At 33.7% G+C, this 20,549-nt stretch overlaps 2 protein-coding genes across 2 annotated transcripts; both read left to right on the forward strand.

The window, feature by feature from the left end:
* Window positions 1-438: 438 nt before the first annotated feature.
* LOC104896504 (hypothetical protein) lies at window positions 439-3,098 on the forward strand. Its single transcript, XM_048646657.2, has 2 exons — window positions 439-960; window positions 1,120-3,098. Exons 1-2 carry the CDS (start codon window positions 694-696, stop codon window positions 2,767-2,769), a joined length of 1,917 nt encoding a protein of 638 aa, XP_048502614.1. The 5' UTR covers window positions 439-693; the 3' UTR covers window positions 2,770-3,098.
* An 11,892-nt stretch (window positions 3,099-14,990) lies between these two features.
* On the forward strand, window positions 14,991-15,963 carry LOC104896537 (uncharacterized). The gene is made up of 2 exons (XM_010683293.2): window positions 14,991-15,605; window positions 15,670-15,963. The coding sequence occupies exons 1-2, from the start codon at window positions 14,991-14,993 to the stop codon at window positions 15,961-15,963; spliced, it is 909 nt and encodes a 302-aa protein (XP_010681595.2).
* Window positions 15,964-20,549: the final 4,586 nt, after the last annotated feature.

A 20,549-nucleotide genomic window follows, 5' to 3' on the forward strand; every position in this document is an offset into this window, starting at 1 on the left:
TATTTAAAAGGCCACTAAACAAACGCATCCCTTGCACCGCAACCCTTGCGTATTTTTCCACTAGTGATAGTTTTAAATAATATAATATGTTAATATTTAATAATAATTATAATAGTAAAGATATTATTTGATTAGTAATAAATTCATAATAATATGTTATTATTATTTTAATGAATTAATAAATAATAATTATAAATTATCAGATAAAGTAGGAATTTAACTCAACTGAACTGATTGCAACTAAACTGATTGCAAATGAACTAAATTGAACTAAAAATAAATTGGAGAGAACAGACCTAATGAGTCTTGCTTATAAAATTGTATACTTATATAAGGTGTGACTTTGGTAGGATTTTTTAATTTTACCTATTTAATAAAACAAAAAAAAATCACTCTAAAGTTTAAACAGTCAGATTTTACCCAAATAGATAGGATAAAAAAATCCAGGAGCGGAAGAATATGTTAATATCCGCCGAAGGAGATTCCTCATACAGCAGGAATATAAATGGACAGGAGAAATCGTTTTTGGTTATTGTTTATCCCTCAGTTTCCTTATTACATGTTTCTTGTGAAGAAATCCGTTTTTTGATTCTATGAATCCCCCAAATTTGATCTAGAAACTTCTGAACCCTCTGTTTTCAATCTTTTCCCCCTCCCAACAAAACCCTATTCTTTGTTGTTTATCCCTCATCAATGAAGAAATTCCGTGTTTTTTGCACAGACCCGGATGCTACAGACTCATCGTCTTGCGACGAAGACGATCAAATCGGCGAAAAACCCACAAAAAGGAAGCGTTTTTTGCGCGAAATTACTCTTTCCGCCGCCGAAGAGGCGCCGAAAGAACCTATTTTACATGTTACTCCGGCGGAAGAAACTCCGGGAAATGCGGTGAAGTACCCGGGAGTTCGACGGAGAAAGTGGGGAAAGTATGCATCTGAGATTCGTCACCCAATTAATAAGGTAAGAATTTGGTTAGGTACTTTTAATACTGCTAAAGAAGCTTATGAAGTTTATTACATGAAGAAACTTGAATTTGATGCTTTAAGAAATATAGATAAGTCTAAGTCTGTTGAAGTAAAGTCTGATAATTTTGCTAACGCGAGTGTGGAATATGGTAAGGTTGAGGGAATTGGTGAAAAAGTGGATGAAATTGTGGAATTGCCTGATGGGGTCAGGAAGGTTAAGTCAGGGAAATGGGGAGCTAGAATTCGGCACCCGAAAACAAGTGATTGGATTTGGTTGGGGAGATTTGATAGTGCTGAAGAGGCTGTTAGGGTTTATAAGGAGAAAGAAGGTGAATTTGAGGGGAGGTTTAAGAATGAGAAAGAAGATGACGTTGATGATTTTGAGGGAAGGAAGTTGGGGTGTAGTGTTAGGGAGTTGGGATATAGGAGGTGGGAAGCTCGAGTTTGGCATCCGAGATTGAAGACTCGTGTTTTGGTGGGTGTTTATAGTAGTCGTAGACAGGCTGAATTGGCTTATAAGAAGAAGAAGGTTCAGTTTCAAATGAAGTTTAGGTGTAACAAGAGGTTTGCGCCTAAATGTCAGAAGGTTGATCGATCTTTGAGACCTGAATGTGGGTCTGGAAAGATGGATGGATGCGTGAGCGATGGGGGTGGTTATGCTGGGAGAGAAATTGTTATTGCGTTGCCTGCTCCTAGATTGTGTAGTGAAGGTAAAGCTATGAATTCAGAGTTTGTTAAGGCAGTAGATGATGAAAATGAAAATTCTGGAGGTGTGGAGTTGCCTGCTGGTGTTAGAATGACGAAATCAGGCAGATTTGGTGCTCTGATTTCTGATCCAGTTTTGGGGACTGGACATTGGCTGGGTTCTTTTAAAACCCTTGAAGAGGCAGGGAATGCTGTGAACAGGAAAATGGCTGAATTTGAAGAGGCAGGGAATGCTGTGAACAGGAAAATGGCTGAATTTGAAGAGGCAGGGAATGCTGTCAACAGGAAAATGGCTGAATTTGAAGAGGGTTTTAGGTTGAGACGGAGGTCTAATCCTATGCGTAAGTGTGTTGAACAATCTCGAAGACCTAAATGTGGGTGTGAAAATACAGATGAAACCTGTGGTGAAGTTGGAAGAGAGGTTGTTAATGGTTTGGCTGCTCCTACTAGATTGACTAGTGATGGAAAAGCCATCAGTTTAGAGTTATTTAAGGCAGTAAAGAGTGAAGAGTCTGACAGGGTTTTGCCTAAAGGTGTTAAGATGACGAAATCAGGCAGATTTGGTGCTCGTGTCACCCATCCAGTGTTGGGTACTGAACTTTGGTTGGGTTCTTATTTTACCCTTGAAGAGGCTGTGAATTCTCTTAACAGGAAAACTGCCGAGTTTGAGAAGTGCTTTGAGTCTAGGAAGAGGGTCAGACCTGATGATGAAGTTATTAACTCTCCAAAGAAGACTAAATATGGTTTTTCCAACGGTTCTCCCACTTCAATTTTGGATTGTGAGAATGAGAATATTGCAACTATGAATTCTGAGTTGAAGAATGAAGTTGCTGACTATGGGGTAGTTCATGGTTTGCCTTCTTCAGATGTTGAACCTGGCAAAGTGAATGGTGGACATGTCAATGCTCTCGAAAGCAAAGCCAGCGTCACTAGTTCTGAGAATCAGCAGGAACTCGTTTTGCCTCTCAGTTTCGACGATGCAGTGAGGTTGGGAATTATGAACCAATATGGACAACTTCTCGGGGAGTATAGCAAGTATGATGAACCAATGTGGTTAAGCGACCACGATGAAGGTGAGGAATCCACAGACTATAGTTGAAGGTGCTGTAAATCTTTGCGGCCTGTACTATTTTACTGTTCTTTTCTTTAACTTGTCTTTCTCCTAGAATAAACTCTGGAGCCCCCAATCAGGGAAAAGAATGTAAGGTGAATGCCTTGCAGGCGCAGGTGTTTACAGTTTGTGTAATTGTGTTGGAGACAGATGTTGGCTTGTCTTGGCTTTTTAGTACTGGCCTTTTATGTACATACTTTGCTGATATCTGGAGCTTCAGTAAATATAGGAATCGTAGTATCATACTGCAATGTTTTTGTGGTCTCTTTTCAACTTTGTGGTACTTCTAGTTAATGACAGACATAATTCAACTCTGTCCGACCTTGATTTCTTTAATGCTGAAATGCGAAACTAATTGTTAGTGTGGGATGTTTTTCTTAGATAAATTGCATTGATCGATGCCGACGATGAAGTTGAGTATAAAATTCAGGAACGCAAGTTCAGTCAAATTTAAGTCCAACCACCTTGGATAGTGGTTCGTCTAAACTTTCCTGAACCTAATCCTGTGGTACTTCGTCCTTGGCGTCATCAGTCATGCAGGAAGTTCAGCTCATGACTCATGCCCGCCACTCCTCTAAACTCATGACTCATGCCTTCCCCTTGAAAGACGTATTTTGGTCAAATAATTCATAGTTTGCATTGAAATTTTTTTCATTAACTTTTTTTTAGCGAAAATTAAAATTGCAAAAATAGATTTGCTTTTCTCGGTAATATGGTTGCCCAACTACTTTCTAGTCTCTCTCGTGTTGAATAATGCTTTTATGACGTTTCACGCATCTTTCCAACACAATTGTTCATTAATTTTAGTAGTTAATGCTTTTAGTTTTAGTAACAATGTAACTTTATACTGTAACTCTGGTAAATAAATTCAAAATTTAAATATTTCTTTCTATGACTCTTCATTATTTTGTTGTTGTCAATTCTCACTCTTCTAAGAAAATTTCCAATCTTTTGTATGCAAAGCTTCATTAACAGTTAAAACTAACATTGTTATATGAAACCTTTCATCGTTTGTTCAATATTTCTTTGGTAGTTTACTTGTTCAATCTTAATCTCCTCTTTCTTGTCACTTGTACTTCCTCCGTTTCTTTTTAGTTGCCACATTTCTTTGCACAAATTCTAAGGCAATTTTTCAATAGTGAGAGGAAGGGAAATAAAAGTGTGGATCCTAATGCATTTTATAGAAGAAAAAGTTACCAAAACAAGTAAAAAAAGTGTAGCGAGTAAAAGACAAACGTAGGAAGGATTAGATTTTATTTTTTTATCAGATGATAGGAAGATTCATTTGTTTAATTCCTAATTTTGTTTTATTTATCTTTTTTAGATAGAATTCTTTTTTTCTAATACTTCACCCACCCTTGCCTTAAATAATAGAAATAATAGATTTTGGTGTTTGTATCTTTTTTTGGTTATCAATAACAAATTTGAATTTCCAAAAAATAATAATAGAAATATGTCTGATGAGTTTGCTTCTAACGACTGTATAATTGCAAAGAGGATGTGCATTTTGAGGTATTATAATTAACATGTTAACATGGAGTAGTATACTCCGTAGATATTTATTTGAAATTTAACATTGTTGAGTCTAAGGCCCCTTTTCATAATAGCACAGGGCCTCCGATATGTTTGGGACGGCCCTGACTCATGCTTTCCCCTTGAAAGACGTATTTTGGTCAAATAATTCATAATTTGCATTGAAATTTTTTTCATTAACTTTTTTTAACGAAAATTAAAATTGCAAAAATAGTTTTAGCCTTTTAGGCGATATTTAGTTCACCTTATCTTTATTAATCTGATCTAAACTTAATGTTTCTGGTCTGAAATGTTATGAACTTATCTTTCATAAAACATATTATTATTATTGTTATTATTATAATTATTATTATTATTATTATTATTATTATTGTTATTGTTATTATTATTATTTCTATTATTATTATTATTGTTATTATTATTATTATTGTTGTTGTTATTATTATTATTATTATTATTATTATTATTATTATTATTATTATTATTATTACTATTATTATTATTATTACTTTTTATTTCATTGTAAGTATTATTTTTACTTTATCATTTTATTACTATTACAACTTTTAGTAATAATAACTAGTTTTTAGGCTCGGGCTGTGCCTGATACTTGTTAAGGAGATTTATGTTTAATAATATTTTATTTTGAAATAATAACATCAAGTATCATTTGTTTTGGTGGTCAAGTCTCTGTTACATAAGCTTGAAGTCACGGTATATACAACCGTGACAACAATACTTCCTCCATTTCCTAAAGATCTTCCTTTTTTACTGTTCCTACAGATACCAAGGAGGATACATTTGTGTGGGGTATGGGGTGGGTAAAGTAGGAGAGAGAAAAGGGTTAAGATAAATAAATAAATAAAAAGGGGTTAAAGTATGAGAGAGAAAGGGAGTAAAATCAAATTAATAATGCAATGGTGGACCATATGATAGGGACATGAGAGGGTAAAAAGGGAAAAAAAATCCAAATAAGGAATAAAGTAAAAGAGGGAAGATCTTTTGGAAAAGCACTTAAACGGAAAGAGGGAAGATCTTTAGGAAACGGAGGGAGTACATAGTAAGAAAAAGGAAATTTTTATTTAATAATATTTTACTTTAAAATAATAAAATTAAACATTACTTGATTTGGGGCCTGTTCTCTTCGGCATAAAACAGCTAAACTGAATTGAACTTATTGGAGCTGAACTGAACTGAACTGAACTTATTGGAGCTGAACTGAACTGAATTGAATTGAATTAAATTAAATTGAATTAAATTGAATGTAATAAATATATAAATAATTTAAACAATAATAATATGAATATTAAATAATAATTATAATGATAAGTAGTAATAATGAATAATAATAATAATAGTATTTTGGATATTTTTGAATGATAGTTATAAATAAATAATATTAATAATCATAAATTAATAATAATAATAATTAATGATAATAATGATAATTAATAATTATTATTTTATGTTATTTGTATTAATATATTAATACTTGATGATGATATATAATAACAATAATATCTGAGAAGTAAATTAATATTACTATTTTAATAATTAGATTTAATAATATAAAAATATTTAGTAATAAAAATAATGATTGGGTTGGACCGCGAAAATTACATCATAAAACATCTTGACGCGATTTGATTGGTTTATGGGCTAAAAAAAGTGGGTTTATTTGTGCTTTGACCTAAACTGTGTTCCTCCTAAATAATAATAGTAATAATAATGAGTAAAGCTATGATAAACAAAATAATATATAGAAACGACAATAATAATAATAATAATATAATAATAATAATAATAATAATAATAATAATAATAATAATAATACTTAATAGTAATGATATATATTTAAATAATAATAATAATAATAATAATAATAATAATAATAATAATAATAATAATAATAATATTAATAGTAATAATAAGAGTAATTAGTAAAATAAATTATACCAACATAATAATAATATTTAACAAAATAGTTATAAAAGAATGGAGCTGAGCTGAACTGAACTGAACTGAACTTATTGGAGATGAACTGAACTGAACTGAACTTATTGGAGCTGAACTGAACTTATTAGAGCTGAACTGAACTGAACTGAAAATAAGCTGGGGAGAATAGGCCCTTGGTGGTCAAGTCTTATTCTATACTACCTCCATTTCCTAAAGATTTTCCCTCTTTCCGTTTAAGTACGTTTCAAAAAGATCTTCCCACTTTTACTTTATTCCTTATTTGAAATCCCCCCCCCCTTACCCTTTCATGTCCCTATCATATGGTTCACATTACATTATTAATTTAATTTTACTCCATTTCTCTCTCCTACTTTAACCCCTTTTTATTTGATTATTTATCTTAACCCCTTTCTCTCTCATACTTTACCCACCCCACGCCACACACAAATTGATCCTCCTTGGTATCTGTAGGAACAGTAACAAGGAAGATTTTTAGGAAACTGAGGGAGTAAGCTTGAAGTCAACAACAACAACAACAACAACAACAACATAGTAAGAATAACAATAAGAATAATAAGACTATTAATATTAATATATTAATATTATTATTAATATAATGTTTATAACAATAATAATTATTATTATAATATAGTAATAAAAATAATGTAATAATATATTAACGTAAGAATAATAATAGTAATAATGATGGTAATATAATAGTAATAACAGGGTATTTAGTTTTTTTATTGAAAAAGAACACATAGTATATGGACATACGATTAAAAATGAAAGAACGCATACTTTAGGTTAAAACTAGTATTTTTACCCGCTATGCATACATGTCATATTAACATTCTATTTCTCAAGTTATTCAGTAGTATTACAAAAAATTATATTCGAATAAACATTTATAAATATTTTAAATATGTTTTTCTTAAACCAATGTTTCGTTGATTTTTTTAGTTATTTGTTCATCATTATTCAAATATAGTAATGGAGAGAAGGACATGTAAAGGAAAAGAAATCTTGTGCTCAAATAAAGTGGAAGAATTTGTGTATCAAATTCAATCGTTGAATAATAATAAAGTGAAAGAGTTTGATTTGCATAATAGAGATGATCGAATAACAATTAACATTTAGGTTTTAAGATAAATTCAATATAATTATTAATATGAAATTCAAGTTTTTTTTCTTTCGATTGTGTCAATCAAGTTATATTGTTAATTTAATTTTTTATCAGCGTTTTTTCACACATATGTAAGAAGACTAAATAGTTCTCCTTAATTTAATTTGTATTATAAATTTTAAATTCAATTTCGTTGTTAACTTGTTCAATGTATGTGGAAAGTAGGAAAATCATTCTCCTTAATTTAATTTTAAATTAAAATTTTGAATTCAATTCCAAAAATTTTCAATATATAAGGCAGGAAACAATTGTTAAATATTCTTCTTATATCGTCGTCGTGTTCTATAAAAACATTGTTTTCAAAGGTAAGTTAAAATCTCTTATAGGGAAAATATGAAGGTGATGTCAACATCATAAGGTTTTCCCATGCTACCCATTACTAATAACATTAACAATAATTATAATTATCATAATAGCATTAGGAATACTAATAATCATCAAACCAATAAAAATATTATTGACAATAATAATAATAACAAAAATAATAATAATAAGTTTTAAATATAAGCATGATTTCAACTTATTTTTTCTAATTTGATCGGATCTAATCTGATTTAATTTGGACTAAAATAAGTGAAAATAAGGTGAACTAAGCATAGCCTTACTTTATTTGATTTATAAAATTGAAGAAGGAAAATGGACGGAAGATTATTTGATAGGAGAAGAAAAACACGAAAAATATTGTTTGTAAGTTGTATAGGTGAACTCTTTTCTATTACTCGGAAAACTATGGTTTCACACGCCTATGTTTTTTTTTTCAGTTGACCCATTTTTTTTGGGCACACATGCCAATGTACTATTTTAAAATTTTATATCTCTAAAAGCAAAAATTGCAAAATGTTAATATTATGAAAATATATTTTGAGAATCTAACCAGTGTAAAAAATATAGTCAAAATTACACATGTGAATAATGTCAAAAATCAAAACGGGTCATCTAAAAAAACGGAGGAAGTATCAACCAAAGATAATTTAGAAAATCATGTTTTATGGTAGATATTTTTTTTTCCAACAGACACTACAATAAGTAAGGATTAAGGCTTTGTTCGTTTGGAATGAAATAACCTAAATTGAACTGAATTTGTATGAACTGAACAGAAAAAAAAGTGTGAGAGGAAACTAATTGAATTTAACTGAATAAAACTGTAAGAGGAAACTAAGTGAACTGAATTGAATTTTCCTGAACTAAATTGAACTGAATTTGTCTGAATTGAATTGAAGTTAACTTGTCCGAACTGAACTGAAGTTAACTTGTTTGAACGAAACTGAACTGAAGTGAATGAAACACTAGTAGAGAACTAACGATTTGCATTGGACCTGGGACCACCATTTGTGTCGGACCAACGACATAGGTCTCGAGGCAGATGAGAGAGACAATATATGCGTCGGACAAGCACACGACGCAGATGATTAATCATCTGCGTCGCACATATCCCAACATACGACGCAGATGGGAGGTACGCGAATGCCCACAACTGCTAGCAACAGTAATTTGCGTCGCACCTAGTGCCACATGCGACGCAAATTTCAGTCATCTGCGTCGCATGTGGCACTAGGTGCGACGCAAATTACTGAAATTTGATTTTTTTTTATATAATTTTCAGCTTTTTTTCCCTCTCAAACTCACAGGTATTGCAAGTTAGTAGATAACAATGCAAACCTAATCGATCGAATCGCAGTTTAAGTAGAACGATTAATTTCAAGACATGATTCCAAAAGCAAATAATTCCCACAATATGACTTAAAATCGCAATCAAATTTTTGCATTAATATGTAAATATTAGATAAAACAAATTTTTGCATTAATATTATTAGATACAAACATATGTAAAAAATATATACAATATATACAAAACAAATACATTGTAAATATGTAAACAAATTAAAACTCAATCTAATAAAGGAACATTGCAACGGCCAATGTTTTTCGATGTGTTTGTGGGAGAAGACTTCGAGAAGAACCAGGGATCTGAAAGTTAAAAAGAAAATTCTAAATCTGAAAATAAACCATAAAAATGCCAAAAAGTAAAAAAAGAATTAGATACAAAAAAAAAAAACGGAAGGATTAAAGTTTTTATTTTTCATTTGCATGATCTGAAAATGAACAACGAATTTTCAGATTTGAAAACCAAAATAAAAAATCAGATCTAAAAATGAAAAAAACATATCAGATTTAAAAATTAAAACAAATTCAAATCTGTCAAAGCGAGAGAGAAAACGAAAGATGATGTGATTCGCCGGAAAATTTGTTCGCCAATATGTTCGTGCGCTGAAGTTGTCTGCTGAAGTCGCCGGAAAATTCGTTTGTTCGCAGAGAGAGAAAATGAAAGATGATATGTCGTATACTATTCGTTCACCGAAAAAATAGTGAGAGTAAATTTTGGGAAGATGATTCACAGAGTGAGAGAGGAGAACTTGAGAGTGAGAGAGGAGAATATGAGAGTGACAGAATGTGAGAAGGGGCGAATGTTAAGGGGAGCGGTGAGAATGAGAGAGATTTAGGTTAAATGTTTGGTTGGTGGGCCACGGATCTGCGTCAGATGGGCCATGAGGTCCGACGCAAATCGTTTGATAAAACCTAGTCATGTGCAAGTGAGCGAGAGAGAGGGAAAATCATCTGCGTCGGACGTGAGGGGGGATGCGACGCAAATTACTATTTTGCGTCAAACGTGGGCTTCATGCGACGCGCATAGGTCGTATTTTGTGTCGACTCCTTATTGCATGCGACGCAAATGAACCATCTGCGACGCTTGAACTGTTGTGCGACGCTTGAACTGTTGTGCGACGCAAATTGTCGTTTTTCTACTAGTGAAAATTGTGAGAGTAAACTAAATGAATTGAACTAAACTAAACTGAAGTGAATGAAAACCGTGAGAGGAAAACAACTGAACTGAACTGAACTGAAGTGAATTTTCCTGTGATGAACTGAATTTGTGTGAACTGAACTGAACTTTCATTAATTCAGTCTAAAAAACAGAGTCTAAAACACACATACTCCCTCCATCCCATAATGCTAGTATAATATGCACGTGATGTGTGCATTAATCTCAAAACTTGTTATTTTATTATGTACTTCATTCGTACTATAGTTATGATTACACTTAAAATATGAGAGATTAATAGTTAGATGAATTGAAACATATTAATTTGCTATTAAAAAACTAACAAACATCGTGAGTGATTTTTTAATATTATTTTTTTATAAATAAATTTTGAACAAAAAGAATAGACATAAAGAATTTCATTAAGATATTGTATGAAAGTAGAATTTCTTTTATTCTCAATGGAAGGTAAAAGGTTATTTGATTGAGCGAGTAAGTTAAAAAAAAGCATTGTTTTCTTCTTCTTTTTTCCATGAATAACTCCAGTAAAATGCAATAAAAAAAGTGTATGTTATATGCTTAATATCTTTAGTTTGATCTGTCTTAATTCTGCCCTTTATTCAAGTAGTTTTTCTTGAGTTAGTTTGACTGAATTAAAGAGTATCAAAGGTAGTGAGGGTTTTATATTTTTCAGGTGCACGCCATATATACCATATTCTCTTATAAAAGAGGTCAAGATATTTTGTCCATTTAATTTTTTGATTGAATTATTTGACGCATGTATCTTTTTTAGAATGCTAAGTTGAAAAAAAAAAAGGAGTTTTTAAAATTATTCTCTTCTGTAAATTTTTTTCATTTTCCCCTCAATTTTTTTTTTTCATTTCATTAAATCATTAAGGGTAATTTTGTATTTTCAAAGGAGAACACGATATTCCTACCCCCTTCCCTTATATAATAGAGATAAGTACTGATTATGTTTTTACACGGGAATTAATATTAAGTGAAATATTTTTTTTATTTGAATAAAAAGTTTTATTTTTATTGAGAAACACCTACATTGTTTTTTTCTTTTTAACAATAAATAAAAACTAAACATTCTTTAATGTGTATAAGAGTTCAATGAGGTAAAAGATTCCATTTTATCATTAATAATGATGCATTGAAAGCTAAAATTATAAGAAATTTTTGGAAATTAAATTATTTTCATGAGGGTAATTTGTACATAATTATTGATTGAAAATAGAAACAAAACTTATATTTTGGAACACTTTAAAATGAAAGGGAATTTATATTATGGGATAAAGGATGTACAATAGTCTAGGAAGCGACCTCTTCATTGTTGTAAATTCTTGGGAATATTTTTTATGAATACTCAACTTCTTCATCCTTCTGTAAAGCAAGGTGAACTTCGGCTTAATCTTCTCCAACTGGCAAACTTACGGAGTTAATCTTTGCCTGATATCTCATCAATGTCTTTAGCTGATTTTTTCTTTTTATAAAGAAAATTGGCAGTTAAATCATTTTGATATATTTCATCCATTTTATTTTTTTTACTTGCAACATTTTTTTTCATCAACTCCAATACAAAATTTGAATAGGAGAGAGGTAGAGAGGAATAAAAGAGAAAGCCCCATATGATAGGAGAGAGATAGAGAGAAAGGAAAAAAAAGAAAAAAATGTTACAAGAAAATAATTATTTCCTTTTCAAGAAAATGTTGCAGGTAAAAAAAAGAAAAGAGAAAGTAGCTTTATTGGCAAGTTGGCAACCCCCTCCCCTCTACTTTTGGTTGACTCTACGAAATTAATCTAGGAGTCAAAAATTACATGGGTTATAAATATTTTTTTTGAAGGTGTATAAACAATTCTGTGTTGGGCGAAACCAATAAAACCAACTCATAATCAAACTATCAAGTTCAGCAGGATATTTTTTCGTTTTACCCCTTAAAAAGAAGTTTAAACGGATTCTTTGAAGATAGTATAAAACCATCTATACAAATATATTAAAAGACGTGTGTGACAATGTATACATAAGTTATGTCAATTAATAAAAGTAAAATTAGCTTGCAACAAGATCTGAATTTGTGACCTCTTGTTGTTAAACATGACACAATTATCATATAAACCAACTTTTAATCATGATTTAAGTGGCCATATTATTATATTTGTACCTTTTAAATGTTGAGTTTTCCTTAATATATTTTAATGGGAATAGAAAAAATTGAATACCAAGTTCGAAAAACAATACCAACACGGGACAACACCCGGACCCAAATACTAGTTATTAGTATTAAATTGAGTATAATACTCTGCATTTTTGGAGTTTTATTATTCATAATACTTGTTTATTTAGTATTAGTTTATTATCCTAGAAGATTAAATAATTTTTTTTACGGCGCGTCTTGCATGTGGCCTGCCACATGCTAAATAACAGGTGTGGCCGCACGCGACAAGCTGTCAACCCATCAACTCATTTTCAAATAGTCATATCTCACTCGTTTCTCATCGGAATCGAGCTTTTGACTAGGCGTTGGAAAGATACCCAACCAAATTTTCATATCCAACTTGAATATTCCCAAAATATTAAGTGTGCTATGAGATATGATCTTTTGAAATTGACCCTTATGCAGAAGCACTTCTAAACAAATAGAGTTACTCTTATGAACAGATGAAGTTACTCTTATGACCAAATGGAGTTACTTGTATATGTATGTGGTTACTTTTAACAATAAAAGGGTGTAAATTGGGGTTACTCATCCATCTTCCTCACAATTGTTCACAAAAGTAACCCCATTTTATTATATGAGTAACCCCATCAATTCATACTAGCAATATCATTTAATTTATGAGTAACTTCATTAAATCTTATGAGTAACCCATTAATTTATACTAGTAACATCATTCATTTATACAAGTAACTTCAATCAATCATACGAGTAACCTCATTTAATCATATGAGTAACCCCAAAGGTTCACAAAAGTAACCTCAATTATTCAAACGAGTAACCTCATTCATTCATAAAAGTAAATTGATTAGTGTAACCTCATTTATTCAGATGTGTAACCTCATTTGTTCACAAAAGTAACTTTGTTTTTTCATACGAGTAACCTTATTATTTCACAATATTAACCTTATTTACTCATATGATGATCCTATTTGATCAAGTAACCCCAATTATTTACAAAAGTAACCCCATTTTATTATATGAGTAACCCCATTTTTATAATATGAGGAACCCAATTAATTCATACTAGTAATGTCATTTAATCTACGAGTAACCTCATATAATATTAGGAGTAACCCAATTAATTCATACTAGTAACCTCATTTATTTATACAAATAACTTCAATAAATCATACGAGTAACCTCATTTAATCATACAAGCGAGTAACCCCAAAGGTTCACAAAAGTAACACATTTGCTTATAAGAGTAACCACATTTCTGTATAGGACTGACACCCTTTTATTGTTAAAAGTAACCACATACTCATACAAGTAACTCCGTTTGGTCATAAGAGTAATTCCATCTGTTCATAAGAGTAACTCCATTTGTTTATAAGTGTTTGTGCATAAGGGTCAACTTTGAAAGATCATATCTCACAGCACACTTAGTATTTTGGGAAGATTCAAGTTGGAGATGAAAATTTGGCTGGATATTTTTCCAACGCCTAGTCAAAAGCTCGATTATCATGAGAAACGAGTGAAATATGACTATTTGAAAATGAGCTGACGGGCTGACATCGTGTCGCACGGGCGGCCACACCTGTAACTTCCCGTGTGGCCGACCGCATATAAAAATTTGTGTTTTTTATCTATATGAGCTACGAAGGCAATACAAATATATGCAGGGGGATTCGAACTTGTAACCTATCGTTCACTGCACCTCAATCTTAACCACACGACCAAGACATCTTTGATTGAAAATTAAATAATAATATTGATATTGATGAGGATTAACATAATTATTGTTTTAGTACTATTTTAAGTTTTAACTCTTGGGAAGAAGAAGCATATTTGAAAGAGTTATGGATTTCAAATAATAAGCCTTTAAACAACTTTGGGCCTGTAATGAATTTAGTTGGCTTTTCATAGTTTACAGTGGACAAACTATGCAACCTATGTTATAAATGGGCAACAGTCGAACTCATTTCTCCTCTTGGTCCTGTGTGTATTCTCTTTCTCACACACACACCTTCGCTTTCTTCTTCCACTCTGCTTTGTCTTTGACTCTATTGGTAATGATGTGTGCTACGCATCAAAGTTGTGTGGGATGCGAGATCGCTGCTCTCAAAAAAAGCTGTTGCGCTCGGGATGCACACAATGTCAGTTGTGTGCTTTGTAATTTTTGAGAAACTATTGGCCTCTCCTTGCTGGAGAGTGGAGTACATTTTGGATTCCAACGACTACAAGAGTATCAAAGTAAATGTAAGTTTGTAATAAAGTAAATATAAGTTGGTATCAAAATACTATCAAATAGATCATCGACCATCATGTGTGTTCTAACCAAAAAATTGAGAGATTGAGAGTATCATACAGTTTCTCTCTCTAGTTTAAGTGTCTCTACTTGTTTATAACCGAAGATTAACTCTAGATCTCTAATCTATGGCCTATGGGAGTAAATTTTTAGAGACTTCTCTTGTTTAGTCCATGCAATCAAGCAGCATCCAAGAACCGGCACCGCCGGATGACGAAGTAAGGTTTCTGGGGTTCAAGTATGGAGGGCGTTAAAACTTCGGAGGATCTCGCAAATAACAATCCTGATAAAGTGTCATTTAAAGAGGTGGTTTCTAATTCCACGCAATGGTTTTCAGAAGCAAAGGCAATATATCTCAATTATATGGATTGGGATGAACCTGAAATTGAATCTCCAAATGGAGAAAATGTTGTTCTCTTCTCAAAGGAGAAATTAACACAACTTCGTCAACCATGGGGGCTAAAATTAATGGGAAAATGCTTGGGTATCACTGTGCGACCATCTTTTATGACTCAAAAAGTTCGTTCCATGTGGAAACCCCGTGGCACAATTGAGGTTATTGATTTAGGGAAGGAAACTTATCTGTTTAGATTCAGTTTAAGCGATGATTATGAAAAAGCTTTATTTGGGGGGCCATGGTATGTGTTGAATCATTACTTGATGTTGAATCAATGGCAACCAAACTTCAGACTAACTCAAAACCCGTTTGATAGGCTTGTTATTTGGGTTCATATTCCGGAATTGCCTGTGGAATACTATGATAAGGAGGCTTTATTCATAATAGCAAGCAAATTAGGAAAGCCAATTGGTGTAGATTATGCCACCAATCACCTTACTAGAGCCCGATATGCGAGAGTATGTGTTGAGATTGATCTATCAAAGCCTACTTGTCCAAAGTTTAGGTAGAAATCACTGGCAGATAATTTTATATGAAAACCTCCATTCCTTGTGCTTCCATTGCGGGCGAATTGGGCATCTGAAAGGACAATGTGCTGGCCTGAAAGGAAAAGCTCCTGTTGAACAACATGCTCATGCAGACTCTAACAAGATGGATGGGCCAGATGTCAACCAATTGGGCTCTCCTCAACTGAGAGATCGAGGTGTTTCTACCATAAATAACATGGGGAGGACAAATCTTCGAAATGGTCAGAAGAGGCAAAATGGGTTTAACACTCTTGTTAGTCCACTGGATTTTGATAATGTGATGGTTTAGAAGATGAATTTGGGCCATGGACTACAGTCACTCATAGGAAAAGGTCCAGCAATAATCTGCCCCAGTCCGTTTACAAAAAAGTTATAAAGCTAAATCTTCTACTCACTATAACCTAGCCATATCTCACGAAATCCCAAAAAGGCAAAATAACTCTCCATTTGGTACTACAAATAATTTTTGAGGGTTTTAGAGACAAAAAACACGGATACCCAGAAGGATATTGTCAATATCGAAGCTGATTGTGCGAATATCGAGGCTTCTAATGCTTCTTCAGTGTCTTTAGCGCTTCCTTCTCTTCACTCTTCCTCTGCATCCATTTGTGTTTTACCTAACATTAATGAACACTTGGCAAGAGAAAAACCGTCGTCCATAACCATGATGAAACAAAACCCAGTTCAAAATTCTTGCATACAAAACACTATATCTTCCTCTATTAGTTTGACTTTAAGAATTCACCAAACACAAGAAAATGAGCTTGAGCAAAGAAAAACCCCTTCCAAGCAACTCATCCATTCCAACCCCAGTTTCAGACTCTCCGGTATCCCTTCCTCCCATGCTAACATCTCCTCGACAATCAACACCTCTTCCACCCTCTCAATTGATCCCGATACACTCCTTACCCCACCGTCAACCCTTTTCCCCATACCCAACCCTAATTCCTCAACCTTAAAAAATGTCTCTCACCCGTCCCTCTCCACCGAAACTTCTGAACATATTCCCCTCTCAACCTCAACCTCTCCTATGGAACTCTTTGGAATCCCCATTAACCTCTTCGAAGCTAGAATTGATGGTGAAAACCCTAAAAAACCTTTGCCCTTCGAACCCATCTTTCCTATCTCTGGCAGAGAATCCAACTCCTCTCATGCAAGAACCAAGGAATATCCAAACCCCACCCTTACACATTCCCTCTTTTGCCTTGCTATTAAAAAGCCACAAACTAGGTTTAGAGTCGAACAAATACAACATCATCATGTTCCAAGTGTAAAAAGAAGTGGTGGGAATTCAACTCGAAACACGCCATTTGATGTTTGTGAAGGAGAAATTGGAGATAAATGCCATGATAAGCCCAATCAGTCGGATGGATACTTGAAGCTTTGGAATGTCACATATTTGGAGTGACTGGGAACCCTACATGCCTCAAATGAAGAGGAAAGGGAAGGAGTTCATGAGTGATAATTTAAGGGTTCCGAAAGCTCTCCCAAATTTAAAAATGAAGATTATAGTCTGGAATGTTAGGGGGGCCTCGAATAATGCCTTTGTTCCTCATGCGTGGGATGTGGTTCGCCTCAATAAACCCTCCAGTTTCATTATTTTTGAAGCAAAAGCGGAGGAATGCCGCGCTCGTCAAGTTACTAGATTATTAGGGTTTGATGATTTCAAAGCAATTCCTCCCTATGGTTTAAAAGGAGGAATTTGGTTAATGTGGAAAAAAACATTGAATTGGTAAGTTGTAGTGAAGTTTCTCCTTATTACTTTCACTCCTTGTTCAAATTCAGCCCCAAGCATCCGGAGGTTCTTTTAACTGGCATGCGTGCCCTATGCACGGCTAAAGAAAGACATGAAATATGGAAAAAACATGGAACAAAATCTTCCCCCTGATCAGGTTCCATGGATGGTCGTGGGAGATTTGAATGAAGTTAGGAACCAAGCTGAGTAATCAGGGGGAAAAGCCTTTCGAAGCTCTCAATGCAAGGAGCTAAATTCTTTCATGGATGCAGCTTGTCTTGTGGATTTAGGTTTTGATGGCAATCCTTTTACTTGGAAAAATGTAAGAGAAGGTGCTGCTTTGATTAGGGAGAGGCTAGACAGAGCATTGGCTATGCACACATGGATCTCGAAATTTCAGGGAACAGAGGTAAGTCACTTACCAAGATCATATTCTGATCACTGCCCTGTTAGTATTAATCTTAATCTTTCATCTTCTAACTCTCACAAACTTTATCCTTTTCGCTGCAAAGAGGCTTGGCTGGCACATCCGGATTTTGAGTTTTTTTGTTAATAACTAGACTAAACCAAGAGTTGAATTCATGGAGGGTAGGGAATTTTTTTTTAAAAAATGCTCATCATTGGGATGGTCATATCTTTGGTAATCTCAGTTGGCAAAAGAAACAGATTTATGCTAGGCTGAATGGCATACAAATCTCCCTCGCTTTTCGTAACTCGAATTTTTTGACAATTCTAGAAAAATCGCTTCTCTTAGATCTTAATCATATCCATTTTATTGAGAGGCAAATTTGGGCTCAAAAGGTGGGGTTTGATCGGAGGCGTTTTGGGGATTTCAATACTCATTATTTTCATGTTTTGGCAAAAATAAAAAAATCCAAAGAGAAAATTCACGCACTTCAAAATTCAAGGGGAGATTAGGTCTATGAGGACTTGGTCTTAAAGGATATGGCGCGTTCTGCGTTTATTAATATTCTCACCACTAAACACTTTGTAAGTTAAAATTTCGTGGGGAAATTATTCTCTCGTTTTTCCCCTCGGTGTAGGATAAGCGACACATTGTTATCCTACACCGTCGCCATGGCAGGGAAATCCAAGAACAATTCGCAGAAATCTAAGAGCAAAGGAAGTAACAAAGAGAGAAAGAATGGTCCGACGAGTTCATTGGAAGGTCAGAAGCACAAATCAATGGCGGAACTTCATGGAGTGGAAGCTGATTCATACCCCCGATTTTGATGATCCAATTTCACCTTGAAGTTAATTGAAGTAATTGCAAAATCAGTCAAGCAATAAGTCTCAATTGTCAGAGTGGCTCACAATAATGAAGAAAACTCAGAGTAGGTTGGACGCCATTAATGGAGGTAATCCACAATCTCGACAATTGATTTGTGATTTTGAAAGTGTTAATGATAAATCCTCTGCAATAGCAATACCAGTAGTTCATTCTCCAATTAAAATTGAGGTTGAAGATGTTCAAGAGGAAATTGATTACTGGCAATCCTCAGTAATTTAATTTGTTATGTTGTGGGTGCAAATCCACCATTTCCTGTCATGGATGGATATCTTAGACGAATTTGGGCAAAAAAAGGAATTGAGAAAATAGTGGCTGTGAATAAAGGTGTGTTCATTATTAGGTTTCATAATTTTAAACAGAGAGATGATGTTGTAGGAGAAGGATTTCATTTCTTTGACAAGAAACCATTCATTGTGAAGAAGTGGCACTCAGAGATGGATGTTTAGAAGAAGGATGTTAAGACTGTGCCAGTGTGGGTGCAATTACCTGCTCTGGATCTGAAATATTGGGGGGAGAAATGTTTGTATAAATTGGTGGCAGGAATAGGGAAGCCTATTAAGCTAGATCAAGATACAACCAATAAAGATAGACTGATGTATGCTAGAATCTTGATTGAAGTAAGTATAAATCAATAATTTCCTAGTCATATCGTGTTTGAGAATGAAAAAAATGTGAATATGGAGCAACATGTTCATTATGAATGGAAACCTTTGAAGTGAACTAAATGCCATGGGTTTGGCCATGACCTGAATGAATGTAAGAAGGATAAGAAACAAATCCAGGTACCAAAAACAATATGGGTACCTAAGAAGAAGGTAGTGGGGATAGATGGGGATGGATATCAAGTAGTAACAGGGCCAGGATAACCTGCTACATATGCTCCAGAGCCAGTAGATACAGAGAATACTTTTGTTGTATTGGCAGAGGAAGTGATGGAAATGAGAGATGGGAAAGTGCAAGGAACAGAAGTGAGGGACGCTTGCAGTGTTATTCATGGTGAGGAGGGGGAGCCTCCTACTATGAATGGATAATTTGCTATGTTGGAATGTGAGAGGACTAAACAACAAGAAGAAGCAAGTAGAGGTGAGGAATTTTTTAATTTCTCACCAAATTAGGCTATTTAGTCTTCTGGAGACTAAGATAAAAAAATCACTCTCTTGATGATTTTTATCTAACTGACCACCACTAATAACAGTTGGCATGGAAATGGGAGAATTATTCTTGGCTGGTATCCTACTACTGTCTATGTTAATGTTTAAAATGCACAAGTCAAATGATCCATACTGAGGTTGAGGTCATTAATGGAGGCAGGAAATTTTATTATACATTTGTCTATGGCTTTAATGATAGGCAAGGAAGACAGGAGCTATGGCAGGATATAAAGAGTGTGGCTAGTACCACTAAACCTTGGATTATTCAAGGTGATTTTAATGCCCTGATGACTATGGATGATAGTTTAGGGGTGCCTGCCAGAATAAGTGAAATTATAGATATGAAGAGCTGTATGGATGATTGCCACATGAGGGAGCTAAAATCTTATGGGCAGTACTATACATGGAACAACAAGTAGGAAGGGTCAGACAGGGTGTTCTGTGAACTGGATAGGGTCCTTGGAAATAAAGTATGGTTTGATGAATGGCTTCTCACTGAAGTCACCATTCTTTCTGAGGGGGAGTTTGATCATTGCCCTATGCTAATTAAATCATTTACAGATCATCCAAAGAAGAAACAATTCAGGTTCTTCAATATGTGGTGCAAGGATGAGAACTTCCAAAGCGTAATTAGAAGGATATGGGAGTAAAGTATTGGTTGTACTAGTATGTTTCAAATAGTGTCTAAGCTGAAGCTA

Source organism: Beta vulgaris, chromosome 6 (assembly GCF_026745355.1).
Source record: "Beta vulgaris subsp. vulgaris cultivar EL10 chromosome 6, EL10.2, whole genome shotgun sequence".
In the NCBI taxonomy this organism is placed as follows: domain Eukaryota; kingdom Viridiplantae; phylum Streptophyta; class Magnoliopsida; order Caryophyllales; family Amaranthaceae; genus Beta; species Beta vulgaris.